General features: G+C 56.3%; 13 protein-coding genes across 13 annotated transcripts; 7 read left to right on the forward strand and 6 right to left on the reverse strand.

Moving 5' to 3' along the window:
• Positions 1-586: 586 nt before the first annotated feature.
• Positions 587-3,110, forward strand: BGZ61DRAFT_533060 (start control protein cdc10; the record flags this gene model as incomplete). The annotated part of the gene is made up of 3 exons (XM_046253950.1): positions 587-670; positions 750-2,454; positions 2,503-3,110. 3 exons carry the CDS (start codon positions 587-589, stop codon positions 3,108-3,110), a joined length of 2,397 nt encoding a protein of 798 aa, XP_046103668.1.
• A 778-nt stretch (positions 3,111-3,888) lies between these two features.
• Positions 3,889-6,299, reverse strand: BGZ61DRAFT_40599 (FYVE zinc finger-domain-containing protein). The gene is made up of 3 exons (XM_046243147.1): positions 5,817-6,299; positions 4,884-5,766; positions 3,889-4,830 (listed from the first exon to the last, which is right to left on the reverse strand). Exons 1-3 carry the CDS (start codon positions 6,087-6,089, stop codon positions 3,959-3,961), a joined length of 2,028 nt encoding a protein of 675 aa, XP_046103669.1. The 5' UTR covers positions 6,090-6,299; the 3' UTR covers positions 3,889-3,958.
• Positions 6,300-6,624: 325 nt separating this feature from the next.
• On the forward strand, positions 6,625-7,582 carry BGZ61DRAFT_353189 (uncharacterized protein; the record flags this gene model as incomplete). The annotated part of the gene is made up of 3 exons (XM_046240492.1): positions 6,625-6,720; positions 6,842-7,323; positions 7,387-7,582. 3 exons carry the CDS (start codon positions 6,625-6,627, stop codon positions 7,580-7,582), a joined length of 774 nt encoding a protein of 257 aa, XP_046103670.1.
• A 579-nt stretch (positions 7,583-8,161) lies between these two features.
• Positions 8,162-9,383, reverse strand: BGZ61DRAFT_533063 (NADP-dependent glycerol dehydrogenase; the record flags this gene model as incomplete). The annotated part of the gene is made up of 5 exons (XM_046253951.1): positions 8,162-8,238; positions 8,291-8,696; positions 8,752-8,816; positions 8,872-8,992; positions 9,057-9,383. The coding sequence occupies 5 exons, from the start codon at positions 9,381-9,383 to the stop codon at positions 8,162-8,164; spliced, it is 996 nt and encodes a 331-aa protein (XP_046103671.1).
• A 1,399-nt stretch (positions 9,384-10,782) lies between these two features.
• Positions 10,783-14,227, reverse strand: BGZ61DRAFT_546428 (uncharacterized protein; the record flags this gene model as incomplete). Its single annotated transcript, XM_046255330.1, has 2 exons — positions 10,783-13,698; positions 13,750-14,227. The coding sequence occupies 2 exons, from the start codon at positions 14,225-14,227 to the stop codon at positions 10,880-10,882; spliced, it is 3,297 nt and encodes a 1,098-aa protein (XP_046103672.1). The 3' UTR covers positions 10,783-10,879.
• A 1,107-nt stretch (positions 14,228-15,334) lies between these two features.
• BGZ61DRAFT_533065 (kinetochore complex Sim4 subunit Fta1-domain-containing protein) lies at positions 15,335-16,495 on the forward strand (the record flags this gene model as incomplete). Its single annotated transcript, XM_046253952.1, has 1 exon — positions 15,335-16,495. One exon carries the CDS (start codon positions 15,335-15,337, stop codon positions 16,493-16,495), a length of 1,161 nt encoding a protein of 386 aa, XP_046103673.1.
• A 661-nt stretch (positions 16,496-17,156) lies between these two features.
• Positions 17,157-17,874, forward strand: BGZ61DRAFT_40646 (uncharacterized protein). The gene has a single exon (XM_046243156.1). The coding sequence runs from the start codon at positions 17,362-17,364 to the stop codon at positions 17,839-17,841; it is 480 nt and encodes a 159-aa protein (XP_046103674.1). The 5' UTR covers positions 17,157-17,361; the 3' UTR covers positions 17,842-17,874.
• A 435-nt stretch (positions 17,875-18,309) lies between these two features.
• Positions 18,310-19,091, reverse strand: BGZ61DRAFT_40648 (uncharacterized protein). The gene has a single exon (XM_046243157.1). The coding sequence runs from the start codon at positions 18,986-18,988 to the stop codon at positions 18,476-18,478; it is 513 nt and encodes a 170-aa protein (XP_046103675.1). The 5' UTR covers positions 18,989-19,091; the 3' UTR covers positions 18,310-18,475.
• A 130-nt stretch (positions 19,092-19,221) lies between these two features.
• On the forward strand, positions 19,222-20,231 carry BGZ61DRAFT_281010 (uncharacterized protein; the record flags this gene model as incomplete). Its single annotated transcript, XM_046238458.1, has 2 exons — positions 19,222-19,906; positions 19,963-20,231. Coding segments are annotated over 2 exons (954 nt in total), but the record flags the coding sequence as incomplete, so codon positions are not given.
• Positions 20,232-23,330: 3,099 nt separating this feature from the next.
• BGZ61DRAFT_353538 (uncharacterized protein) lies at positions 23,331-24,184 on the forward strand (the record flags this gene model as incomplete). The annotated part of the gene is made up of 2 exons (XM_046240534.1): positions 23,331-23,551; positions 23,728-24,184. 2 exons carry the CDS (start codon positions 23,331-23,333, stop codon positions 24,182-24,184), a joined length of 678 nt encoding a protein of 225 aa, XP_046103677.1.
• Positions 24,185-24,845: 661 nt separating this feature from the next.
• On the reverse strand, positions 24,846-25,625 carry BGZ61DRAFT_40668 (uncharacterized protein). Its single transcript, XM_046243162.1, has one exon. The coding sequence runs from the start codon at positions 25,481-25,483 to the stop codon at positions 24,944-24,946; it is 540 nt and encodes a 179-aa protein (XP_046103678.1). The 5' UTR covers positions 25,484-25,625; the 3' UTR covers positions 24,846-24,943.
• Positions 25,626-26,519, forward strand: BGZ61DRAFT_40669 (uncharacterized protein). The gene has a single exon (XM_046243163.1). The coding sequence runs from the start codon at positions 25,768-25,770 to the stop codon at positions 26,416-26,418; it is 651 nt and encodes a 216-aa protein (XP_046103679.1). The 5' UTR covers positions 25,626-25,767; the 3' UTR covers positions 26,419-26,519.
• BGZ61DRAFT_40670 (uncharacterized protein) lies at positions 26,520-27,465 on the reverse strand. Its single transcript, XM_046243165.1, has one exon. It carries the CDS (start codon positions 27,178-27,180, stop codon positions 26,620-26,622), a length of 561 nt encoding a protein of 186 aa, XP_046103680.1. The 5' UTR covers positions 27,181-27,465; the 3' UTR covers positions 26,520-26,619.
• Between the last annotated feature and the right edge of the window lie 11 nt (positions 27,466-27,476).

Consider the following 27,476-nt stretch of genomic DNA (forward strand, 5'->3'; position numbering starts at 1 on the left):
CAGCACCCGCAGCGCACCCACAGCGCACCCAAGCGCCCCTCCGCCAGGTGTCTGGGGTACCTGGGCTGTACCTGAGACCCTCTGTATCGTAGGTACCTCGCCTCGACGCAGTTCCCTAGGTTCTGTGGCCCGCTGCAGCGAGCGCCATCCCGGGAGAAGCTCATTTCGCCTCGACGCCATACTCCATCCCAACTCTCGCTTTCACCACCGGTTTTTCTGGCGCACCGCACAAATCCATCCCCGTCCCAACCCTCAATCCCGCAACCGGCCACTCTGCGCATGGGCGACTTTGGATTCTCGTTGCGACTCCCACGAGGCGCCCTTCTTTCCATCACACACTCTCTCTCTGTTCCTTCTCCTGAGCCTTTGAGCCTATTGGACCACGCTTGATGCATATCGCGCCCTCGATTCCGAATACCTACTTTACGCCATCCGACCTAGACCTCGAACCTGGCTCTGACGCTGACTTGACGACGACAAACCCTGCGACGACTATATCCACTTTCCTTCCTTTTCTCCTACCGAGAGCCGTTCCCTCCACAACAAGATGCCATCGGCATCGCAAACTTCACAGCAATCTTTCACAATGAGCCAACAATCACAGCCAGGCCTGTCCGCCTCCTTCCACCGTGGCTACAATGGCGGACCCGAGGGCCCCCAAATCTACTCGGTATGTTTTTTCTCCTATCCCTCTCAAAGGATATCCCCACAGAGGTGACGCAAATTGCTGACTCTATCCCTCCTAACAGGCTTCTTATTCGGGCGTCGATGTCTACGAAATGGAGGTCAACAACGTCGCCGTCATGCGCCGTCGCAACGACTCGTGGCTCAATGCCACACAGATCCTCAAGGTCGCCGGCGTCGACAAGGGCAAGCGCACCAAAATCCTCGAAAAGGAGATCCAAACCGGCGAGCACGAAAAGGTTCAGGGCGGTTACGGCAAATATCAGGGAACCTGGATCAAGTTCGATCGCGGAGTCCAGGTGTGCCGCCAGTATGGTGTTGAGGAGCTGCTGCGGCCGCTCCTGACTTACGATATGGGTCAAGATGGAGGTGTAGCTGGCCGCGGCGACTTCAATACCCCGACCAAGGAACAGGCCATGGCCGCCCAGCGGAAGCGTATGTACAACTCGAGCACCGACGGCAAGCCTAACGGGCTCTCCGGCACCTTCTTCAAGAACATCTCCAGCACCGCTTCCCACGCCGTCGCAGCCATCAGCAAGGCCCGCTTCGACTCTCCCGGGCCCCGAAGCCGCAATGGTCCGACCCGAGCTCCAAGCTTCAGCCGCCAGCCCTCGATGCAGAACAGCCAGAATGGTCAGAATGGCGATGACTTCCCCGGAAACTCTCAGCAGAGCTTCGCCTCCGACTATGGCCAACAGGTTGACTCGGCCTACTCAACCCAGCAGCAGAGCAACCCACCTCCGATGCCAGAGAACGAGCCCCCGAGAAAGCGCCAGCGCGTTACTATGACTCCGGCCGATAGCTTCGGCGGATACGGCCAGAACATGGACATGTACGCCACCGCTTTCCCTGGCTCGCCCACTGAACCCAACGAGTCCTTCATCTATACCCAGAACTCCCTACAGGATCGATCACCGGTCGAGGACGTCAATGGTCCCCTGCAGCCTCTCCCTTACGAAATGTCTCCCGATGTCGAAATGAAGCGCAGCATGCTCATGGGTCTGTTTATGGACGCAACCACGACTGATGCCTCCAAGCACGACATGCTCAGAACATTTACCCCTCTCGAGCTCGACATGCCCATCGACCTTCAAAGCCATACTGCGCTTCACTGGGCTGCCACTCTCGCCCGTATGCCCCTTCTCCGCGCCCTCATCGCTGCCGGTGCTTCGCCATATCGGGTCAACGCTTCCGGAGAGACGGCACTAATGCGCGCTTGTCTGGTGACTAATTCGATGGACCACGGCTCTTTCCCCGACCTCTTGGAAGTTCTCGGCGGCACTGTCGAGGCCCGCGACCAAAAGGGACGGACAGTTCTTCACCACATTGCCGTCACAAGCGCCGTCAAGGGCCGCAATGCGGCCAGCCGCTACTATCTCGAAAGTCTACTAGAGTGGGTCGTCCGACAAGGAAGCGCCCCCAACAGCCAAAATACGCAAGTCAACGGCGCTACTCCCTGTGGTTCGCAGTCGATGATTCCTAAGATGGGCATCGCGCGCTTCATGTGTGAGATTGTCAATGCGCAGGACAGCTCGGGCGATACGGCCCTGAATATTGCTGCTCGCATAGGCAACCGAAGTATCATCTCACAGCTGCTCGAAGTCGGCGCTGACCCCAATATCGCCAACCGCGTGGGTTTGAGGCCCCTGGACTTTGGCATCGGAGGCGAGAATGCGGATGACAAGACGAATGGGGAGGCGACAACAGAGAAAAATGGCGTTGTTGGTTCAAGTCAACGAAGCCGGGAAAGCAGCGACGAAATCATTGCTTGTAAGTCAGCTCATAAACCTTGAAAAGCCACCGACTGACCTGAGATAGCCATCACTCACCTCCTGAGCGAAACTGGGTCCACGTTCCAGCAAGAGATGAAGTCCAAGCAGACTTCTCTCGACACCCTCCACAGCACCCTCCGCACAACCTCGACGCAACTCGGCGAGTCCCGCCGCAGCCTCGAGCACCTCTCCGCAGCCCTCAAGAAGCAGCAGCTTGCCCGGCAAAAGGTGGCCAACCTCTCACACGCCCGCGAGGATGAACAGGTCCGCCTCATGCAAGAGCAGTCGCGCACCTCGCAGCCCAACCCGTCATCCTCCTGGGAGACGGAGCTTTCCGCAATGCTCGAGGCCGCCGAAGACTCATCCGCCAGCGGCGAGGGCATGCTCCCTTCTGCCGCCGTGCTCAAGGCCAGGATCCGCGCCCTCGAGGGCCGCCGCGAGATGACGCGCAAGATGGTCTACGCCCTCAAAGGCCGCAGCCGCGACGTCGAGGTCAAGTACCGTCGCGTCGTCGCCCTGTGCACTGGTGTCCAGGAGGCCGAGGTCGATGCTGTCGTCGACGGCCTGCTCAAGGCTGTCGAGAGCGAGCGCGATGAGCTCGAGATCGGCCGCGTGAGGCGCTTCCTCGGCGGCGTCGAGGGCGTCGTGCACTAGTGATGCAGAGCCATCTGCTTCTCCCTTCTTCTCCCACAAAACCCACCCCCCCGGGCCTTGCGTCTTATGCCTTGGCGCTGGCTCTTCCTACCTATATAATGACTCTTGCAACCCGACCCCCCCCCCCCCCCCCCGTCCGGTGAGTTGGGGATGTCCGGCTTTTTCTGGTTCGTCGTGTATGATTCCGGTGTTCTTTTGATACCCTCCCCGAGCTGAGCCCGCTCGCGGTGGAACAGGATAGGCGTTCTTCTTTTTTTTTGTGTGTGGTTTGCGTTGTTCCCCCTTTTTGTCCCGGGATGCATTTTTGTCGAGGAGCCCCCGTTGGTGAGGAGTGGCTGATATCATAAACCAATGTCTGGTTGTGTATTTTTTTTTGTGTTGGCTGGCTTGGAGCTTGCCCAGAGTACGGTACCTTGGGGATACGATGACTTACTATACGGTGTATATAGTGGTACGGGGAGGAACGTCATGGTTTTATTAGGAGAGATGAGTGTCGTGATGTGACGCTGAAACAATTCAGTTTATCATGTTGATGTCTTCAACTCAGATATTACTTCTGCTCGTGCTTCTGCTTCTTGCCTCTTGTCTGTCACCACTTCTGGCCCTGAGACCAACCGTCGACCTATGTTCTTTACAAGCCTTTCCTTCATCCTTCAACGGTATCGAAAATAGTAGTGTAAGTAACAATTGTCACTCGGGAGACTGCTAGCTCCAGCGCATAGGTCCCAAAGAAAAAGAAAGAAAAACGCCCCAAACGCCATGCAATGCCGTGCTGTCATATACTCGATTCACCTCCCTATCCGTCAATCCCCTGTATCGCTTCTCCATGCAACCAATTGAAGCGCATCTCAGACCACACCGTTCCGGTACACGTCCTCCCAGCGCTCTTCGACACCGCCAATCTTGCCCTTGAGCATTTGGATCTCGACGTCCAGTTCGTCGACGTTGCGCGAGAGGGCGCTGACCTCCTCGAAGCGGCGGGCGCCGTGGGCCGACTTGACCATGTCGTGGACCATGAAGCGCTGCTCCTCGAGGACGACGAGGCGCTCGCGGAGCTCCTTCTCCTCCGTCTCGAGCTGGCTGACGACGGTGCTGCCCTCGCTGGGCGCCTGTGAGGCCGTCTCGGATTCGGACACGAGCTCGGAGTGGCGCAGGCTAGACGCCGAGTGCGTGTTGGAGGCGAGGAGGCGGGACGCGGTCGGCGTGGAGAGGGCCGACGAGGCCGAGGACCGTGAGCGGAGGAGCTGCGGGAGGCTCTTGAGCGGCAACATGTTTGTATGGAGGAAGCCGCTGGCGTAAGTGTAGATGGCCATCTGCAGGCGCTTCTGGGTTTGATGATCGGCTCGAAGGTCGCGGAGGCGCTTTGCAGCGGCGCCGTACTTGGCGAAGCTGTCGACGAGTCTCTTGCGAATCTTGGCCGCCTCCTGGATCTGGGCGTGCGTCGGCGGCGGTCTGTCGAGATCAACCTCGCCACTCTCTTGCTTCTCCGGCTGCAGGGCGAGGAGGGTGCGGTGGAACGACGGGAGAAGCTGTCGAATGCCACGCTCGAACTGGCGTAGCGTCTCGTATGCACGTTGGTCCGGGGGTTTATGCTGGAGAGACGCTGTAAAGTCTCTTGAGGAGAAGATGGTGTGCTTGCAGTCCCTGCACATCCTGATGTCTATGCTCATCTGGCCGGGGGTCGCCGCCGTGGGGGGTTTCTCGGTTGCTGGATTTGATGCTGGATGGTGTTAGTGAGACGAAACGGGCTGAATGAAGTGGTGGACTTACAACCTGCAATATTCAATCCAATTTCGGAGGAACAAGAGGTTTGCAGGTCCGCGCAGACGACCCGGCCGCAGATCCGACAATGATGTCTCCTAAAGGTCCAAGAGCCAAAGTCCTGTTGGCAAAACGGGCACTTGGATACGGTCGAATCCTCCTCCCAAGTGACGACGGACTGTTCAATCAGCTTCCGGGGGTTCTTTTGGCCCGACAAAGAGGTGACGGGTGCTAATAACGACGAATTGGACTGCGTGAGTTTCTCGGGTGGGTTCGCCAAGAGCCTCGTCAGCTTCGTCAAGCGCTTCTCCAGCCTCGATATTTCCAGGTTCTGTCGCTCCACCTTTTTCCTCCTCGCCTGGGCGAACGTGTTTGAGTGGTCGATGAGGACTCCGTTGTGATCGTTGTAGCCCTCTCTTGATTTGTAACAAGTCTCGCAGACTCTCGCCCAATAGCCCCTCACAGGTTCGTGATTCGCGCTCCTGCTCAGCTTCATCTGGTACATGGTGTGCTCTCCGCAAAACAACCTGCCGCACTTTCGGCAATTGATGCTTCCGTTTAGGGGGCCGAGGCCTCGTCCGCACGTTGGGTCGGTACAGAAGTCGTAGTTGGTGGATCTCTGCCAGTGATGGCGGGTGATGAGTTCCTCGGGGTCGATGGGGACTTCGAGTGGCAGTTTGCCAGCGGCGGTCGAGGGAGGCGGCAGAATGGGGATGGATTCGTTGGACTCGAAGACGTCGAGTCCTCGCAGTTTTTGGTTGATGAGCGAGAGGGGCTGGAAGCGCTTGGCCTTGAGGACCTGCTTGTCGAACCAGGTCTTGACCTCGTCCTGTTCCTCGACGGCGAGTTCCTGGTGGTTGTCGTCGATGTGTCGGTTGAGTTGGAGGAGCGTCATCTGAATGGATCATTAGCAACTCGATTATTACAGTAACAGTCCAGACTTACCATCTCTTCATTGCAGATGGGACACACGAGCCCCGCGGAGTCGACCGGGCCACCCTTGCCCGGGACGCCGACGGTGATGCTGACGCCAATGTCCTGGCCCAGCGGCGGCAGCCCAGCGCTAGGAGGCGGCGATAGCGACGACGACGCCATGGACACGGTGCTCTCAGATGGCGCAAGCGGGCTGCCAACGCGCGGCGCACTCGGAGGCGTCGGGGGAGCCAGCCCTTTGCCGCTGCCCAGGATGCGCCCACCACCGAGTTTGCGGCTGGACATGATGGCGACGAGTAGGAGGAAGGAGGTGGGGGCTGGGTCGAGGAAAGGCTGAGCACGACCAGCACTTGGTCGAACTCGGCCTCGAGCTGCAAACCGCCGTTGGCTTTGCAGGAGCAGGAATGGAGAAATTGAGTAGTTGGAGGCGGGAAGATGGGGGCGACGACGACGGTCCACGGTCCAGGGTCGGGATGGCTGGATGCCAGTACGTCGTAGTGCGCAGTAGGCTATGACGGGGCGGGTTCTGGAAGGCCTGGCGACTACCGATAAAGAGGTACTTGCGTAAGCGTGTCCCCGCCGAGGGAAACGAGGTCACCATGTATCAGACTGTCTCCAAAAAGCAAGGCCTTATCGCTTCCCGCCAAACTTGCTTATCGTAACCCTGCTAACCCTGAGCGACCAAGAACATGGGACGGGCAAGGGGCCCATCCGTCATGCTAATAATAATTCCATGCTAAACCATGCAGCCGCCGTCTTTGGCTCCGGCTCTGGCTTCTCCTTGAACATTCTCCCCCAACTCCAACACGCCGCAAAAAATATGGCCAAGTCGTATCCGCCCGTCCAGCCCGGAGGCAGCCTGATTCTGGCATGGCAGATCAAGGGCAAGAAGGTGCTCGTCGTGGGCGGCGGTGAGGTACGTCATGAGACATGGTGACTGCATTGCGGTGCATCACGGTGCAGCACGGCACAGCGAATGAATGCCCCTGCGAATGCCTTCACCCATCCGGCAGCTAATCATCTCTCTCTCGCTCTAGGTTGCCGCCGGCCGAATCCTCAACTGCCTCAACGCCGACGCCCGCGTCACTGTCGTGTGCCCCAAGTCCGGCCTCAACGACGAGGTCGCCTTCCGCATCGCCGAACGCCAAGTCGTCCACGTCGACCGCGTCTTCGAGCCCGAGGACCTCACCGGCGCCGACATGGTGCTCGTGGCCATCGACGACCCGGCCGCGTCCAGCGTCATCTGGAAGCTGTGCAAGGAGCGCCGCGTCCCCGCGAACATCGCCGACGTGCCCCCCGAGTGCGACTTCTACTTTGGCAGCATCCACCGTGACGGCCCGCTGCAGATCATGGTCAGCACCAACGGAAAGGGCCCTCGCCTGGCCGCCGCCATCCGCCAGTTCATCGCCAAGCAGCTCCCCAAGAATGCCGGAAACGCCATCGAGACTATCGGACAGCTGCGCGTCAAGCTGCGGAAGGCCGCCCCGAGGCCCGAAGACGGTCCCAAGCGGATGCTGTGGTGAGTAGTCGACGGCTCCCGAAATACTGGCAGAATATCGCACTAATCATCCGTCTGCTCCAGGATGTCCAAGGTCAGCGATACCTACACCTGGGAGGAAATGTGCGGCCTCACCGAAGAGGACATGGACAACGTCCTCCTTTTCTACCCCGCCAACAAGGTCCCCTCCATGGACGTGTTGATGGCCCTTCGCGGAGGCACCGATGTCAAGAAGCTCGACGTTTTCGACGGTTCGTTCGGTTTCAGCGTGGGAGCATAAATCACAGTCGGTCAGAAAGGCAGACCAGAGCAGACCAGAGCGGCACTCTATGCGTGGCAGGTCGAGGGCGTCGATGGGCATTGTACAAATGATGAATGATTTGGGACACGGGAGCATATTAGCGCTTGGAAAATATTGTTGTGGCTATTAAACAGGCGAACAGGGGATATATCTGTTGTTATATCGTGCTGTATCTTATGTGCGAGTCTTTGAGTTGCTGAAGACTGTTGGGATACGGCGAGGGAGACCCCTCAACAAGGAGGACAAGGCGTCATCGCAGATTACAGCCACTTGTACACAACCATTGTCTGGTCAGGATCACCAGGGTAGTTTGAAAAGCGACATTACTCGATTTGGAATTAACATTGGCATTCTCCTCTCGACTCCACGTCAGCTTGTAGGGGGTAATCGCGTATGGACAGGCGTCAACATGGTTCGGCTAAAGTGTTCCAGCGTAATCTTTATCATTATTATCTGCTAATTCGCAGTGGTTCGTGATACTCATATACGAGGCAGGTCTACCGCCATTCTATGCCATGGCTAGTTTATCCCAGTTGTGCTGATTCGTCTTTTTACTCTTTATTTCTGGATGACCTGGTGGGTAGCAGCGCTCTCCTTCTCGTCGCTGAAGACGTTGATATCCCACTTGGGCTTGTCTGCACAATCCATTAGTCTTTGAGAAATCCTCAGTGTACAATATCGACTTACAGTTCAAGGGGATGTTGAAGCGCAAGGGAGTCTCGCCCAGCTTGTCCAGCGCCGCAACGGCATCGGCGTCAAGCTCAACCTCCTGGAAGTTCTCGCGGATGCGGGAGGGCGTGACCGACTTGGGGATGACGGCGTGGCCGCCGATCTGCGACCAGGCGAGGATGACCTGCGCAGGCGTCACGGTCTTGCCCTGGGCGGCCGACAGGCGCTCGGCGATGGCCTTGACCTCGGGCGTGGCGACCAGCAGGGGCAGGCCCAGCGAGTTGTTGCCAAAGGCCGAGTAGGCCGTAAGCACGATGCCCTTCTTGGCGAGGTACTCGACCAGCGGCAGGTTGGGCAGGCGAGGGTGGCGCTCGACCTGGTTGACGGCGGGGACGACGCCAGACTCGGCGATGACGGTCTCGAGCTGTGGCGGGAGTTTAGCATGAGGGTTTGAGGTTGGTGGACGGGCAAAGACTTACGTGCTCAATGGAGAAGTTGGAGACACCGATAGAGCGGGCCTTGGTCTTGGGCAGCTTGGTAACGGCTGTGAGACGGGTTAGAATCCTAGCTGTAGAAGAGAAGATGGTAGAAGAACGTACCCTTCCAAGTGGCACTGATGGAAACATCACGGTTCAACTCGACATCGGGGCTGTCGGCGGTGGCCTTGGGGAACAGGGCGTCACCAGTCTTGAAGGCAACGGGCCAGTGGATAAGGTAAAGCTGGATATAGAGTCAGGATTTTTACTCAGAATCTCAATTGAGGCACCGTAGCACCGCCACTCACGTCAAGGTAGTCCAGACCAAGCTCCTCCAGGGTATCATCCAGCGCGGCCTCAACCTTCTCGGGCTCGTGGCTATTGTTCCACAGCTTAGAGGTGATGAAGATGTCCTCGCGCTTCAGGCCGGGGACCTCGGCGAGGGCCTTCTTGATGCCCTCGCCGACCTCGCGCTGGTTCTGGTAGATCTTGGCCAAGTCCAGGTGGCGGTAGCCGGCCTTGAGGGCCTCGTAGACGCCGGTGCCGACCTCGCCGGGGGCCGACTGCCAGGTGCCGTATCCCAGCAGGGGGAACGTGGCGCCCGAGTTGAGCTTGACGGTTCGTCCGAGAGACATGGCTGCGTGATGTATGTGTGGGGGAGGGTTTTGGGAGTTGGGGGAGGTTATCAGAGGAAGAGAAGAGGGAGGATTCACTGTCAACCCACAGGGAGGAGCTTTCTTATATATCCCCGTTAGCCCCCTTCCCGCACACCAGCCCGTCGGACGATTACGAATTCACCACGTTACAGCACAGCATCCGGTCTTCATTGACCAACAACACCAGCATGGCAGCTAGCCAGTTGCCCAAGCACCTTGCTGTCCCTGTCCCGACTGCACATCTCGGCTGCAACGACCCCTCCCCCACCAACGAGGCGGCGACTCTCGCGGTAGTTATCTCGTTTACCCCTCTTTGGCGTGTGCCAGTTGGCGAATCGTAGAACCCGCAGTGGAGGAGTGGAGGAACAAACCTCCCAGGAAGAGGGCAATCCCGAACATCGAAGAAGGCCTTTCCGACAACAGGAGCCCGCCCACACATGCCCAGACAGGGCAACCCCGCCGGTGCGAACTTGCGAGACGGTTCGGATGAGATCATTGCCCCGTCGAATGAGCTAAAAAGCCGCGTCTTTAGCGGCACTTGGAGGGGGCGGGCTTAGGCTCTAGGGGCCTCGTTGTGGTGGCACTGGTGGTCGCTGTACCAACCTCAGACGAGCTTCAAGGCCCCTTTGTCGCAATCACTAAGTAACGATTAACCCGTTCAGGACCCAAAGATACCATCCGCTTCGGAATCGTGCCATGGCTCGGTTTCAGAGCCGGCCCCGGAGTCCACGCAGCCATCATGATGCATACCAGCCCCACATGGCGACCGATGACAAATACGCCAGCTTGGGACCTTTGCCTACACGTTGTAACGCCGAGAATACTTGCGAGGGAGTCTCGCCGAGTGAGTCAAAGGCAATGACGCTGGTCCGATCTGGAGTTGAAGTCTGGTGTAATTCGTCTAGAGGGTTGGTATATTTCCACACACAAGCAACTTACATGATCCAATCATCCCATCATCTCCGTGGGAGTCCGGACTCGCCCAAGTTATTCGCTCAGCAACTCCCGCGGTATCTCGGCTGTTGTAAATTGGTCATCCCGAGGACAATTGATAAAGACGATTGGGAATCAAGTTGTGGTTGGCCGGTCCGTAAATTTGTAATCCGAAGCCGAGCGAAGCTTAACTTTAACTTGGGAATGTCGTTTCGACCTTCCTCGGCCAACACACTCCAACGGTCCAAGAACGATCTTTATTACGGCAGTGTCGAAATGATTGAGAAAAGGCCTCGGCATGTGAAGCATGGAAACTTCCAGTCGGCAAGTAGCTGTTTTGATCAGCATCACAGCAAGAAATTATAGTCATCGATTAGGAAATTCCAACTCCGATTAGAACCAAGACAACTTAAGTAATACGCCAGCTAACAACTCCAAATCCAATCAAAAAGCATAGTGATCCCATCGCAAAAGTCTACAGTAAAAGTCAAGCCAAACCCATAGTCACCCCGTCAAAGTAAAAGCGTCCAAACCCCCACCAATCACTTCTGTCGATACCACTTCTTGACAAAGTCCCAAGTCATGCCCCTCTGGCCAAGCCTGAATCCCCAGTCCTTGGTCTTCCCCCGCGCAGCTCCCGCCCTGCTCCCCTCGTGGTTCCTCGCGAGCTGGATGTTGCGCCCCTTGGCCAGCGCCTCCTTGGGCCAACGACACCCGCTCGTCCAGAGGAACACGCCGTGGCTCCCGCCGCGCCCCTGCTCGCGGTAGCCCAGCGTGCCCATCGCCTTGACCAGCTCCGTCCACGACACCTTGGAGCTGTCCTTGCCGTACACGGCGCTGAGCGTCGTCCACACCCGCTTGTGGACCGTCCCCTTGGGCTGGTTGTCCGGTGCCGGTGGTCGGGGTGGCTCCGGCTTGGGTGCGCGGGGCGCCGGTGCCGGCGCCGGCGGGAGCGGCTGCTGATCGGCGGGGAGCGGAGGCAAGACGGCCGGCTGGCGCTCCGGTTCAGGTACCGGTTGGGCTTGGACGCCGAGCTGCCGTAAACCTTCAGCAAGTTCTTGCCCCTGGTCGACTTCCATCTCATCGCCCACTGGCTGCTCCCTGCCGGGCTCAGCTTCCTCTTGTCTTCGCTGGTTCCATCTCTGTTTGCGCATTTGCAACCGCTGCCTGCGGTCTTTTTCCTTCTCTTGCCGCGCCTTGAGAAGTTCCCGCCGGCGTATTTCATTCAGCACATGTTCGTTGAAGCCAGCCGTCACAACCTTTCTCGCCCTCCTGTCCAATCGTCTTCTTACAGCCTCCTTCTGACAATTCTTTTTAACCATCCGCCATGTGGTTAGGGCGTGCCGAACAGGAATCTTTTCCAGTCGATCGAGATCTATGGGGACCTCATCCGGGTGGAATTCGTACTGGTCCCTTCTGACTTCCATGATCTCCTCCAGTCGCTCCAATCTCTCATTCTTAGCACCGTGTTGGGTCGCTTTATTTGTCGGGACAATCTGGTTGCTCAACATCGACGCCCCAAGTCGCTTCAGATCACCTCGAGCTTGTCCAATGGTGACGGTCACTTTGGCATCGAACCCTTGTGCCTCGTCTAGGAATTTCCAGATACGGTTGGTCCGCTTTCCCGGCACATGGGCGTCGTATGGAAACGCATCAAATGCAAAAAAGTTGATGGAACTGTCAACGCAAGCCTTCGAAACAAAATGGGCATACTCCGCTTGCGAAATTACAGCAAATGAAGGAAGAAAATCTTCCAAATGCTGGGCAATCTCGGCCAATACGTCCAGGCTATCAATGGTGTCCGCCACGAGGCTCGAAAAGATTTGTGATGTTTGCTCATCTTCGCAGTCATCCAGATACCTCTGCAGCCGTGCCGTCACCCTCCGCACGCCAACATACAACCGCCCGGTGGGGTGCGCAATGAAGTTGTTCATCAGCTCGCCCACAATCTCCTTCAAGTCGTCGTGTTTAAGGTGTAGTGTGGTTCGATTAGGTTTGCAGGTGCGATTAGGTGCATTATATAGTCCCGTTGGGAATGTGGGCGGGTCACCTTTGTTTTTCGGCGGGACCAAATCGCTGTGCTGAGTGATCCTGGAGTAGTGTTGTAGCATGGGCTCGTACGAGGCGTGGATCAGCTTGGACGAAAACTCCTTCATAAACAGAACAGCGCAGTGTCGAACGATGTAATAAAGTTCCTTGAACTCCCCACTCGCCTTAGTCATTGTGAGATCGACAAAGCTAGTAGCTGGCTGTTTTTGATGTTCTTCTTGCAACTTGCTGTCATAAGCCACCAGTCGCGTCTCGACGAGGGGCCAGATGAAGAATCCAAATACGGCGCTCCTCAAGACGCTCCGTAAACAGTCAAGGTACAAAATGTGGCGATGACTCACTCTGTGGTATTCTTCGATGTGTATTGTCTGAGCGTCACTATAGTCAATAAAAAGGTTTGCCCAGTGGTGTCGTTTCTGCTCGAGAACCGCTTCTAAAAAGTAATCCGGCTCATTGAACAACCTTGTCAGGTGTTGATCCGCTGCGTCGGTCTTTGAGTGGAGGGTCGGCAGATATTTATTAACATTGACGCGTTTAGGAAAAGGTTCGTATTGGCGTATCACGGCCAAGTCTTGCCAGTTCTCTACCCCGTTGGTTGTTTTGAACTTGATCTTTTCAATCATCGCGAGAGCATCCGCTTTAATCCTCTGTTGATGTTCTTCACCAGTCCTTTCGGGGGGCATATCCACAGGAAGACGGTTTATTTTCGTGGCGGTCATTAGTTCCTTGCAAAAGTTATGCAAGAACGAGTATGTGATGGCTTGCGTCTGCATCACCAACCAACCCTCCATGTACCCAAACACATTGCCCGACTGGTAATTTTTTCTGTAAGCTTCTTCGTCAGGCTCATGGCATGCTTTGGGTAATAGTTTTTGGGGCATTATATCCATGCCGAATGCATTGTGAAGTTTGAAACCCCATGGATTCCCGGGTTCGGAATTTGGTTCGACGAATGAAATCATTTTCCAAGTGGCGAAGGCTCCGGCGAGAATCCTACAGCTTCTTCCGAGATACGTGAGGTCGTTGTCTAGCCTCGCAAACTCACAGGGTGCCTTCCTTGCGCGATGGTGGATGAAGGTGAGGAGATTCAGCGGGTTGGTCAGGTCGGCCAGGTTGATGTGCGGTACGAGGTAGCTGGCTCTGACGCGTTCAACATGACCTCGAACGTCAACATTATACCGGAAAGTTCCGTTTGTCCTAACTCGGGGTTCCGGCCAGTCTGGAAACGACGGGAACTTATTCCCAGGATCGTATTCATAGTTTGCACCGTTTCGAAAAATTGGAACACGGGTGAAACCGTCCGCATTGTCCGCTTCGCAAAGGAAGTCCAGGCTGAAGTTATCAAGATCACTAGCGTGGGCACCGGCTATTTCTCCGAGGGGATCCAAAGCAAACCCCGGCAGGATGCCTTCCGGCGGGACTGCATGCTTGGTGTTGTGGTTGTCCCTTGCCGTCCTCCACGCTCTTGTTAGCAAAGGCTCAAGACCAAGGGAGCCCTCCTTCTCGCTCAAGTCGATGATTGATTGCTGGATTTCCAGCTCTTTAGTTGCCACCAGTTGGCTCAGTCCTTTCCATTCCTCAAGAGTCGACTGTGATAGCATTTGTAGATCATTGTACAATTCGTGACGAGGCGTGAACGGATGGACGGGAGGAAACATTGTTGTAGACCCGAACCGATGCCGCAGGAGCACCTTCAAAGTGCTACAAGGAAATTGCGGACCCAAAGGAAATTCATGGTCGGCAGCCTCCTGTTGCACGTCATTTTTGAAGCCTTGGGGACACAAGACGTGCCCAATGTCCGCGATCTGTCGATTTTTTCCCAGGTGCGACGCATGGCACATTTCCCACCAACTCCGTTTCAAAGGCCTGATCTCCTCTATTTTTTCAGGATCGATCTTCGTTGGGTCATTTTCAGGATCGGTCTTCGTTGGGTCGTTTTTAGGCTCGGCCTCTGTGTTGTCAGTTCTTAGTGAAGTCATGACTGCTTGACAAACCGCAATTAACTACGGCGATGAACATGCTCTTGCAGTCAACCCCAGCCCTTTATGCAGACCGGGGCTTAACACAGTCTGCTTTGCAGACAAAGCAGTGGGTTGAACAAAGAGCGAGGTGGTCATTAAGTGAGGAAGGCATATGCCATTGGGCTTTGTCAACTGTTAGAAGCTGGGCGACTGTCACTAACAAAGAAGCAAGAGCTGAGTGATGCACCATTTTGGTGCCATGGGGGTCTATGCTTAGTCTAAGTGAGCAACCCTGTAGAAAATAGAATAGACTCGAAGTAAAACCTGGGATTTGGCATTGTGGCGCCGCATTCACTGTGTCTGGTGATGATCGCCTTGAAGGAGTTATGGTGGTATAGGGTAGCCTACTGGACCTCGACTATCACCCTCTGACAGTCGCGACATTCGTAAGTCTTGATGGTTTCTGTATATGATACAAAATATCAGTCTATATAAACCAAAGGCTTTTATAGTAGGGACATGGCCTATGTTTGGTGTGTACCTGTTTCGACTGGTTGATCGATCGCTTGGAGAAGCTTAGGATGGCGCTGCTGAGTCATCCAACTGCACTGTCCCGCCCACTTTGAATCGACCCCACGTTCTTTGAGCATCGAGTCTCCCTGCAGAAGCCATCCAACGGCACAAGATCACGCGCAAGTCGTTGAGTTTTGTTTCTTTGTCGTATTCACGCGTCATTCTCCCTAGGAACTTCGGTGGAAACTCGAGACTGCATCAATTGCGCAATTCCACTTGTTGCGACGCGCCAGAGCACCGACGCACCCCTCTAAAGCCATCGGCACACCACGTTGATCCGCGACCAACGCCACGACTCGAACCCGAAACGAGACTGGAGCCGAGACTGCGAGACGAAACTGAGAGACGGAGAGAGGACCATCGGCGGATACACAGTGGCCAACGAACCTCCGCCTCCTGCGGGCCTCTTCAACCATGGCGCGACTGAGTGGCGTGGGAACCGAGGCGTCTCCTGCCCCGTCCGACGACAATACCCCAGACTCCCCTCCCTTCTTCAACACTACATTCTCGACGCATCGCGTATCGCCTCTACACGTCAACTCTGAAGGTCTTACTCCAGCGAGACTGGAAGCAATCTCGCGCCGCCTCCGAGACACCCTGGTCGGTGATGTTGTCCGCGGCATCCAAGTCGGAATCCAGGCTACCGAGACGCCATCTGGACAAGTGGGACCGTTGAAGACAGTTCGAGTTCAGTGGTTTCAAGCGAGCACAGTCTTGGGCGGAGATGAAGACAACGAGAATCGGCGGGGCCTCTGGATCGAGATACGACACGAAAACGCTGCATACGCAGGGATTCTTCTCCCCGGCATGTCTGCTTCGCCCCAGCTAAGCAACACCGATACGCAGAACAATTTTCTCCACCTGCCGCTTCTTCTGCTGCGGATGCCCATCGCACTTAAAAATGTGGTGACCGATTGGCTCTCTGCCACGTTTGACTGCCGTGTTAGTCGGATGACAATGGGAACAAAGACCATCTTGGGAGTCTGGGAGAGCTGGATCGAGGCTGTTGGGATTAATAACAGCGGGCCTGATTTTGTCCTTACTTTGGCTTTCAACGTGCCTCTGGCAGCAACCGGCGATACCCCGTTGGAAGATTCAAACGACGAGGCTGCTCAAGACTCACCAACGCCTGGCCTGAGGTCCGTTGAGATTACTATATCACACCAAGACCTCCAGCGATTCGCACGTGCGGGAGCCGGGGTCCAACCCCCGCAAAAAGACATTCCCGGCCCGTGGGAGAATGATTCCCGCGAGCGCCGAAGGCTTGCAGGTGGAAATTCCGATGACGGCTGGGCATGGCGAGCGGGCAGGGATGCTAAGGCGCACCCATTCACCGAAGCCCTAGGCAGATACCTTGCTCACCACCTCGCATTGAACCTGTTTCATCCTAGTGTTCGCGTCACGCAGATATCATGCAGTGGATTTGTTCTGGGACAGAGCCGTCTGAAAATATTGCGGCTCGGCGAGATGACCGATGACCTCTCGCGTGCTGCATGGACGTTTGTGGAGCAACTGGGAGACAGGATAAAAGGAGACCAGCTTCCCCAGCTATTTTCGACCAAGTTTAATGGTTGAGGATGGCGCAATTACACAACATGCGGAGGCGAGCGGGCTTGCTAACCCGTGTACAACTCAATGATACCCATTTGCTTGTTTGCTTGCTTGATCACAATGTTCACCCGGGGGATTTCAAGCGAATTGAAGAATCTTGAATGTGACACTCTGGTCAAGGATGCGTTGTCCTCATGCGTGTGCCACGGTCCCTGTTACGGTACATAAGGTACAGCTCTGCACCGTGGAGCGTTCCCTCTTCACCTGACGTGACAGTCCCTGCTTCAGGTTCCAAAGACATCTGGCCCAGCAACACAGGCCGCTACGCAGCCCGTGTCCTGCGAACTGCAGATGCAAAAAGGTGCTGGGGTGGTCATGCCTCGCTTCTTCGTTTTGACCATTGGGCCAGGATGACAGGCCCATGCCTAATCAAAGCTTGGAAGCGATGCAGCAACCTGGGCGATGCAAGGGCGTCATGACCGAATTAGGGTGCTCAATCCCGACAAAGAAGTCGGCCTCTTGCTGATGTGCGTCATTCTGACTGGATCATTTACGAAAATACCCACGAAGCATGGCCTCTGGGCTGGCCACCTCAACAAGGATTGGATTAAGCATGCTTGCTAGGGCGGCTTTTTTAAGATGATGGTCGCCGACCTTATTGATAAACCGGATACGCCATTCACTGGCTAAGCCTTATGATCCCTGCCAGCGGAGCGGTCAAGACCCTCTTGAGAAACTGGGGTTAGCAAGAAGGCTGAGCTTGCAGGACACATCTCCATCGCTCCCCAAAACGGCTGGTTTGAGGGAAATCTAACTGGATCGTCTAAAACAGGGCTGAGAGGCTTGCATCTTCCGCCCTCCATGGCTTCGTCTGATCATTTGCCTTCGAGATGGCTGCCCAGCCCTCGGTCATGAATCATGGTTGCCCGGCCCCTCTTAGATCAGCCCCCAAATTGTTGGCGGAGGTGTACTTTGCACATGTACCTGTCCTGCATGTATGCCAACAAGGCCCCGGGGACCTTGGCTTGGTGGTAAATTGGACAGACGCAAGCCCAGGCTTGAGACCTGAGACCTTTACCACACCACAAGGTGCTTCATTATTTGATCTACAACCCGCAGGATTGACGATAAGTCAGGCCTTGGGAAAACATTGTGGACATCTGCTTTCGGAGCCATTCTTCGAGTGTTACACTAGAACATCCATGAATAGCAGCATTCAACTTGACTGGACTCGCGGTGGTTTGTGGGGAGGGGCTGAGGTCGCCGACCACAGCACGAGACTTGGGCGGAGAGACGCTCTGGCATCATTGAGTCGACATGGATCATGGATAAGACATTTGGCCCCCACAATGGCGTCCGTGGCCAATTGACTAAGTCGACGACCTGAATCAGCCTCACAAGGACTCAGTTGAAGGGAGCGATCCCCTCAACGCTGTCAATTTTCAGCTTTGGACGACCGGGTCTCTTTGCTGCGGAGAAGCCACCTTGTTCCATTTCTTTCACTGCGCTCTTTCAGGGAATGTCCCTCAAGCGATGCTCCGTGGGGGCCGTTGACTGCCCGGGGGGTCTTCGTGTGCTGAAGCCTGAGTGCTTGGCGTAAGCCGGCTGCCAAGATCTCAAAGTACGGCTGTCCCGAACAAAGAAAAGCCAGCTCCGCGCCGCTCGCTCTCATCTCTCCGCCCGTGGCGGTGGGAGAGCCAAGGCCCGAGAAGTTGCGAGTCCCAAGCCACCAACAGCCTGCGCAATTGTGCCTTGAGGCCACCAACCACGTCCCTAGCTGTGGGGAGCAGAGAGCTGCGAGGGCTGAGGTGGCTACGAGACGCTCCGCCTGATTGGCACTGGTTGAGCACAAGTCTTGGATTGTGACTGATCGTCGTGTTGAGGGGGCCGTTCATTGCATATGTCGGCGGTATCTGGACTGTCCCTCTGACGTTGGATTGGGGCGGGCTCGTCGGTGGCTGCTGAATGGTTGGGGCTGGAGCGAGTGGGTGGGACACAGCCCGACTATGCAGCCATCCATCCATCGTATTTCGTCCGCTCTCGAGAGCTGCAAAAGGCCCTTTGAGAGAGAGCTCTTCTGCGAGTTCCAGGAGCGAGCGTTGATCTGGCATACGCACGGGTACAGCATGTACGAGAATGGATGGCAGCCCATGTCGAGGAAACTCTCTCAACCACAGGCCCAAACCAGGCTCCCCAGCTTCCCAGTAACTTGGCATGCTCCCACCCCGGCAACTTCTCAGTCAAGAACATGCATAGGGGCGGAGTGAAGCCGGCGGTAGGCTGCGCCAGAGGCGTGTACTGCCCCCGGGCCCGGACGAGAGACATGGCGCGCTCAGCTATGTACGCAGTCTGTCCCACTAGCACGTCGAAAGTGCAGCGGGCGTGGCACATCACGACCATCTTCCGGAGGTTCCACCCAATTACACCCATGCCGCCCAGGCTCTGCGTCTCCACGCCGCGGCCGCTATTGGCGATGTTCATCTGCAGGCTGGCCTTGGAACTACGGGGCGCTGTCATCCGCCTGCCGGGGGAGTCTTACCGACTGCGCGTCCGCAATCAAACGAAAGAGCCGCAGCCCCGACGGCCTGCGTCTAAGTTATTAGGGCTGATGCTCCTCGTCCCTCTCTGCTCTTCTGTCCGTCACCCCTGTGCTGACAGAACCTACGCTCGTTAACTATTCTCACCAAGCGGCCTCTTCGGGGACTGCGTCGACTCTTCTCGCCATGTCGGACTCCAACTCTACTGCGTTCAAGTACTTCGGCCTCAATTGCCCTAACGGCGGCGAATTCTACATCTGCGAGGGAGATGCGACCGAGTTCATAGGGTGTTGCACCAGCAACCCTTGCGGAGCCAACAAGGGAGTGTGTCCCAGCGGCAACCTGCGGGCCTCTAGCTTCAACCAGGACGTCTACGCGGACTTGCCCCAGCAGAACTGTTCCAACAGCGCTGGAGTGACCAATTGGTACACATGTGCCTACACCAATCCCCCGTTCATGGGGTGCTGCTCCGAGCCTGCATGCAACAGCGGGTGCGCCAGGAGCAACCTGGTGCCGGCTGTCCTCTCCTCGAATGAGAACAACAAGCTCGATTTTCTAACCCCCGACGGCGACTCGTCCCAGACATCAGCGAGTCCATCGGGAAGTGCCACCTCTACGGGTACGTCGTCGGCATCGGCATCGGCCTCGACATCGGCAGCAGCCTCCGACAGCGAAGGTGGCCTGGGAACCGGTGCGGTCGCGGGCATTGCTGCCGGTTCCGCGGCCGTCGGCGTGCTCTTCTTGGGCTTCTTGATCTGGAAGTTCTGGTGGGCGCCGCGCAAGAGAAAGCAGGAGGGCCAGGTGTTTTCGCCCGTCGCCCGTTCGTCGCACATGCCCGACCAGCCTGGCACTCCGGGGACCTTCTATTCCGGACAGTCACCCATGAGCCACTACCAACGTATGTATTCCTCCGGATGATGTGCAAGACGAGATGTCGCTGACACGATGGAATAGAATCTTTTGCTTCGACTCCCACTGCGGTCGCCCACTACCCCAGCGGAGTGTCCATGGACCAGTACGGCAAAATCTCGCCGCAGACGGCCACCTTTGACCGCCCAATCTCGATGAGCACCTACTCGGACGTCAGCTCCGTCCCCCGGGGGTACGGCCAGCAGCAGCCCTATTCGCCCATGCCCATGATTCCCGTGCAGGAGATGGACGGCACGTCTCACGCTCCGCCGCAGGAGCTGGGTACGGGACACGAGCACATGTACAGCCCTGGCCAGAGTCCTGGGTTGAGCTCGGAAATGACGTATGGCGTCAGCCCGAACCAGAGCCCGAACCCGAACCCGCCGTCAAACCAGCTGGGTATTTCAAACAGATGAGCAAGGTGACGGGTCGGTCATGCCTGGTTGGCGGTATATGAGTGAGTTGGAGCATGAGTGAGTTGGAGCAGTGGAAGGTTGTGGTAATAGGAACAAGAGTTTATACTTGTCACGGGTAGCATTGGCGTTCTGGAAGGACATATATTCGATTATTTGAACATCATTAGAGGATCAATTAAAGGTTTTAACCGGTGGGCCTGTTTTTCGCCACTTGCTTCTCCTACAACCGTCGAATGCGTGATAATGTTGAACATTGGACATAACCACCCCCGGCCATGTAGTCAAGCCTAACCTTGAGATAAAAACATGACGGTCCATGCATGCAGCGTCACGGACCTGATTCTATGTCGAGGGGATGTACATGGGATTGTCTAGGGTGTCAAAACTCACATGATGGTTCCCGCGCGAACGAATCACCTCAACAATCCCCCCAACTCGCTCCTCACCGATAATGCAGGCGACTGTCATAGCAAATGACGGATTGGTCCACCCAAGCCAACACGAATAAGAAAAAAAACCGCTCACAAGTTTCCCCCGGTCCCATATCTCACATTCCTCGGGTCCAGATCCGTGGGGACTCGCCAAGTTTTTGTACCCAACTGGAGCTCAGCCGGACGTCACCCGCCATCTCAGCACAGCCCGGCTTGGCCTGCATCAAGATCGTCATATCCAGACTATGTTTATAAGCTTATTCTGTTAGTGGCGAGACTATCTGTACGCGTAGACTGGTCGACCGGGGGCGTCGAGGAGTCTCTGGACGAGGGACACGTCAACAATTTGGTGGCTGGGGTAGGCTGTGTTTGCGGCCCCTGCGGTGCTGCTGTGGAGGACGGGCAGGAGAGTTTGGGCCAATGGACAGTGGCAAGGTTGGAGAAGTAGTGAGATTATTGAGCAGGTATTTCAGTACTTGGCAGAGTACGTAGCGGTCTTGCTGGTGAGGTGATGCCGGAGACGTCATCCCAGATTGGTGGACTAGTTGATGAAGCCGGGTTGCTGCGCCTCGATACTGGGTCTGCGAAGTTGAGGTCATGCACTATATCCCTAGTACGCGCTCCGTATGGCGCACTATGATGGGCGGATAAATAGCCAGCCAATTGTAGCGGGCTTTGGGGACATGGTTTGCGGTCTCGATTAGAGAGAAAGTAGAAATAAGCATTCGGCCATCAGGAGCCTCATGCACGGAACGGAGGCGGTGGTCTAGCCTTCGGTAAAGTATGATGTAGGCCATGAGTGGTGAAACCGGAAGGCCGGAGTGGTTTTCGAGCATTAAGAGATGCTGTTCGCATGAGATCCTGGATAGGGAGAGCGCGGTGCTGTGGTTTATTGGTGATGCCTGTTGGCCGTGTGTGTAAGTAAGCTACAGTGAGGGCAGTCAGGCAGTCAATGAAGCAACTCGACTATCCTGGATGGACCTATGTAAGAACCGAGGTCAGCTAGGAAGGCCTTGCCACGAGGCAGCTAGCCGAACAGGCGAGCGGCCGCATGACGGAAACTCGTCACAGAGTCAAGGATAGGGTTGGAGTGCATCGCATCATGGGACTCGGCAGGCCGGATGATCGGCACCAAGGAAGGCCAAAGTCACGAAGCTTGTTTTTTTTTCTTTCTGTTCCTTTGTTTGTGCTGCCGAATTCCCGTGCGAGATGTGGATGAGGGGAAGAAGATTTGCAACGTGTCGGCGATGCTGACTGATGGGCATCAATGCGACTTTGTATTTCCAGACGAGATGACGAAATGGCCCATTGTCCGGCTTGGCAAAAGGACCAAGGTCGGGGAGTTTCCAGGGTTCTGGTTCTCTCGCTGTCCCGCGGAGCCGACCTCTGCAGTTGCATCTCCACTCCCGGGCCGCGATCCACAGGCGCAGAAAGTTGCAGGTTGTCTAGCAGCATTTTTCCCACTAGGGTCCCTTTTTTTTTTTTTTGCTTCATACGCAGCAGCATCCCGTTGGGCCAATGGAGCCGGGCGAGCAGGTCACTGGGGGATGCTGAGTAAATTGAGGGCTACCGGGGCGGGGGGGGAGTCGGTCTTGGCGCAGATTTGCACCGAGAAGTTGGTTGGGATGTTGATGAGGAAAAAAGCTGAGGAGGGTTTTTTGTTTTTTGTTTTATCTCCGGGGCATAGCCGGGATGAGACTTGCCGGATCCCGAGATTTGGTGGTTTTTGGGGGAGGGGATGGGGAGGGGATGGGGAGGGGATGGGGAGGGGTCTACAAGCCCTATCGCCTATTTGGCGTGCTGTGTATATCCGGGCGATGCTCTGGAGGGAAGCCATCGCGAGTCTACGCGTCTAGGTACCTACGGAGTACCTGTCTACCCGATCGATCGCCCCTTCCCTCCGCCCCCAGGAACCGGCTGCGGGAGAGATTTGCCAAGAGCTGCCAAAGCGCGCGGCCAGCCACTGTCACTACTCGGGCTTGCTTGGCTTGTTTTGGGGGGGGATGGACGCTGCTGCGGCCGAATGCCAAGCCTCGTGGAGCAGGGATGGGCGTAGTGGCGGGCTCGAACCACCAAAAACACACGCCCTGGGGGGGAAAAAGACTATGTAAACCGCACGACTCGGCGTTTGCGCTTTCCACGGGAATCCATCATCATTCAATCATCTCTCCTTCTGTGTCTCTCCCCAAATGTCACTGCTCACATCAATCAACTCCCCGCGGCCGCCCTGTCTGTCCATCCATCCCGCCCACCCACCACCCGCCCACCCTCACTGACGCTGCTCTCACTACCACTGCCACTGCCACTGCCGCCGCCGCCGCCGCACCCTCACTAAAACCAAACCGCTAAACCACTAAACTGACGACGTAATCTCTCCCGCCGGGGGCCGGGGTTTAGGGAGTTGCACACGGGGCACCGGCACGGCACAACTCTTCGCAGGTTCGTGGGTTGCGACCCAAACAACAACCAGCCAAGAAACCCTGGAAACTGGAAACTGGAAACTGGATCACGCAAAAAAAGGATCAAAACTCGGCCACCACCACGGAAAAACCCCCATCGCACCGCCATGAAGGTCATCGTCACCGGCGCCACCGGCCTCGTCGGCAAGGAGATTGTGCGCCAGTGCCTCGCCGACCCGCGCATCACCAAACTGGTCATTCTGACTCGCCGCGCCGTGTCCATGGACGTGGAGAGCCACCCGAAGACTGATATTGTCATGCATCAGGACTTTTCCAAGTACTCGGAGGATCTGATGAGGCGGTTGGCAGGTGCATCGGCGTGTTTATGGTACGTTTCTATGTCTCTTTGCTTTTATTTCCTGGGATTAAATCGGAGTCTTTTCTGGTTCTCGGTTCCCAGCCTCGTCTCGTCTTGTCTCAGGACTCTCATCATCTCATCTCATCTCTCCTCTCCTCTCACCACACAAAAAAAAACACACAAAACTAAACACATCCAACCCCCAGGGCCATCGGCGGAAGAGCCTACCAAGACGACAACGACAAGGAACTCCTCCACAAGGTCACGGTGGAATTCCCCCTCGCCGCCGCCAAGGCCATGAGCGACTCCATCGCCGCCGCCGCGCCGCCCGGCTCCAAGTTCAGCTTCGTCTTCTGCAGCACCAAGAGCGCCGACCGCCACCCGTCCAAGACGCTGCTGTTCCTCAGCGACGCGCGCCGCCAGCGAGGCGAGGCCGAAAAGGGCCTCTGCGAAATCGCCGACGCCAACCCGGACGCCTTTGCCACCTGGATCCTGCGGCCCAGCGGCATCGCCACCGGGGACGCCCCCAAGAAGCGTCGCCTCGTCGGCAGCCGCTCCAGCGCGGGTATCGAGCCGCCGCAGCTCGCCAAGGCCGTCATCAAGGTCGCCTGCGAGGGCTGGAAAGACCGCGTCGTCGACAATGACGCCCTGCTCAAGATGTAGACCATGGCGGTGTGTGTCGGCATCATAAAACTGCCGGGGCCATTTTTGCCCTTTGTGGAGATGACGAGAAAATGGGAACATGGGAGGATAGGAAGCCCAAGGCATCAAACGCCCAAACACCACCCGCCCATGGCCCGAGAGGGGGAAATGTCCAGCTTTGCGGGCGAGGACTGCATCACGACTGTTACGAATTACTTATAGATTGACCCTGCGGCGTTGGAGACGGCACCTGCGCGCTTCGTTCAACCGTTACATATTGCATTTGAACGAGACGCCATCATCACAACATGGCCATGAGGCTGCACATTACGCTATTCGATAGAGTGCAACATGGATCTAATCCCTTCAAACCGGTTCATTATTGCTCTGTTGAAAGATCGTCCACTATCATGTTGCGTGCCAAGCGCTTAGCTGCACGGGCTGGCTGGGGTGCTTTGCTGGTGTTACCAACTACCGCTGCATGCTCCCCTTGTCTCCCGCGTATTGACTGGTACCGATGTATCGATCTCACGTCCATAAGCCGTGCGGAATTGACTCGTCATTCGTTGAGGTTCCCGAGCTAAGCCTCCGTCTCTTCCTCCCCTCCAGGGCCGGACTCCACAATCACAACCCTCCTGTGTGAGGCGCAGTGTCGGAGCGCTGGGCTTGGCGTGCCGGAAAGTTGATTGCGTACCGCGAGACGCTGCAGATTATGTTCAGCGACGGTGGTTCAATCGTGCTTGAAACGCCCCCGTCGTGTTCCTGGGACTGCGATGGCATCTACTCCGCTGCCACCGGTCCGCTGGCGTTTGTTTCCCGGTTCCCAATCGTACTGTGAGGTGTACTTGGCTGGGATGGGAAGAAGTTGGTCAACCATTGTGGCCAACACAGCGGCCAACAGCCCGCATCGTCGTCCTCGTTGCCGGTGTTGTCCGCTCTCCTCCAGCGCTCCAGCGTGCCCTCCAGTGCCCTCCACGTCGCATACTCCATATCATACGACGCGATATGCAAAATGCGATACATGGCTGAAGTTCCCGGGTCTGTCGAATTGCCAGCAGTTACATTGCTCTCGACGTGCGACTGGGCGGGCTCGGGCGTGAAGCTATGCGGCGTGAGATGAGGGCTCGACCTCGGCGCGTGGCTCGTTGCGCAGACGCAATCGGTACCGTCGCAGATGTCGTAGGAGCTGAAATCCGAGTTGGTCGTCGATTCCCAATCGCCCAAGTCGCCGTATTCGATATGGGAAGGCGCATTGCGCGGGATTGCGAACAAGGGTGTGTACTCGTTGGGGAGACCGGCTGGTGTATTCGAGTTGTCCATCTTGAGAACCGAGCGAGAATCAACTAGATCGAACCACAACGACTGCTAGGTGAAGAAAAGATGAAAACTTCAAACGAATGCCAGAGATGTCCCCGCCAGTGGTCGCAGAAATACTTGTGCGCTGTCTTGCCAACCAAGGTGGAATCGCCCCTGGTACCGAGAGCGTCCCGTGATGCCACGGCCACAACTCAGAGGGCAGATTCCGCTCCGCAAAGGTAGATCTATAGCTGTCCGGGTATATCGAAATCGCCACTTGATAAAGGATCAACTATTTCTCGCGGTCCATGAATCAACGGCTTCTCTTCTCTCCTTCGACAAACACATCCAGCTCGTCATACACCCGCCAAACCACCAGTACTTCCGTGACTTCGAATCAGAGCGCCTTTACTCGCGACGTGCCGAGCCCTGCGTACAATACGGTTAGTTCGGGGTTTCTTCATCACCACATTCATCCCATCACCACTGCACCGCATCCACATCGCCCCTACTCGCAGCCAAACATGATGAACAACTGGCTACTCATTTCCACACTCACATATACCCACAACTCCAGCTGGTGGGCCACTCCGACCAGCGCCGGTCCGAAAGCCGTCTACCTCTGCCTCGGGCTCGTGGGCCTTGTTGCCATTGTCGCCTTGCTGCGAGGGTGCTGTCTGGCCCGAGGTGGGCGGCGCAGCGCGAGAGCAAACGCGTGGGATCTGGAGAGAGCAAACGCGCAGGATAGGGTGCTGCGAGTACCGGCCCCGAGGGCGCAGACACCCGCGAGACCGAAGGGAGTTCGCGGGCAGAACAATGTTGGGACGACTCGGATGGATCGTGGAGCAGCCTCGCGGCCAACGCCCGTCGAAGAGCCGCAAGCTGGTGATATCTCCGTCCCACCGCCGACTTACGAAGCTACAATGCGGTGCCAGGGATACGCAAACGGGGGGCGTTGAATTTATATTCCGTATATAATCAAAGTTCTCTAATCACTGCCAGAAAGGCTTTTCCTCCTCATCAAGTGCAAGATTCGCACATCACGGGTGCCTTCGGTCTGGTGACGGTACCGCGTAACAAACCTTCCATCCGGGTTGGTGAAGAGCAAACGCATGTCTTCACTTTAAAAGGATGCCTCTGCTGCCAGAGCCAATTTATACTCAACCATCTACGTAAAATAATCGGCTCGCATACAAACCGACGCGTGAAAAAGTTCTCAACATTAATACGGCGCCGCAAGTCACACCTCGCAGTACCACACTCCCAGCACTACCACAGTCCTCGGCAACACCACATCCCAGGAATACCTCGAGATGGCCAACATCTGGCAGAGCTTTCATCGCTTCTTTGAATTCTCCTCGGACAAGAAAATCGAGACTTGGGACACAGTCGACGATCCCAATCGGCGGCCCGTCATCGTCAAGCTTCACACCCACACGCCTCGGGATATCCCAAACGAGGAGGCCGAGTATTGGCTGACCAGCGGGTCGCAAATCGTCCTTCTCCTCCTCCTGGCTTGCGTCGTAACAGTCGCCATTTTCTCGTCGTGTATGGCCTTGTGGTCCTGCGCGGCCAGGAGGAAAGCCAGGAGAGACGGCTCGTCGTGGAAGACAGCCGCGCGGAGACTCCAGCGAACACCTCCACGAAAGGAGGACAAGCAAGAACTCAGCCCGACGGACCTTGAGATGCGCGCCGGACTGGCCAGGCCTACTCCTGCGCATTTCAAGGAAGATTACGCACGGAGAGACTCTTTTGGCCAAGACGAGGGGATGGAAAATATGCCCGCTACGGTCCCGCGGTCCATGGTCTAAAGGTGGATGGGATTGAGGTAGACAACAAGGTTGATGAAGCCAAGGTTTGACGGGAAAGAAAATGGATAAATGGCCCCGGGTGCTGCATCAATTTTTCAAGCTTTAGTACACCTTTATAACACTTCTCCTCTCTCCTTGAACAACTTCAACACTCATCCATAAAACAAATTCACTCCATTAATATTTTAAATCTCGGAAAATACCCT

The sequence above is a fragment of the Ilyonectria robusta genome, assembly GCF_021365365.1.
Source record: "Ilyonectria robusta strain PMI_751 chromosome Unknown BGZ61scaffold_11, whole genome shotgun sequence".
In the NCBI taxonomy this organism is placed as follows: Eukaryota; Fungi; Ascomycota; class Sordariomycetes; order Hypocreales; family Nectriaceae; genus Ilyonectria; species Ilyonectria robusta.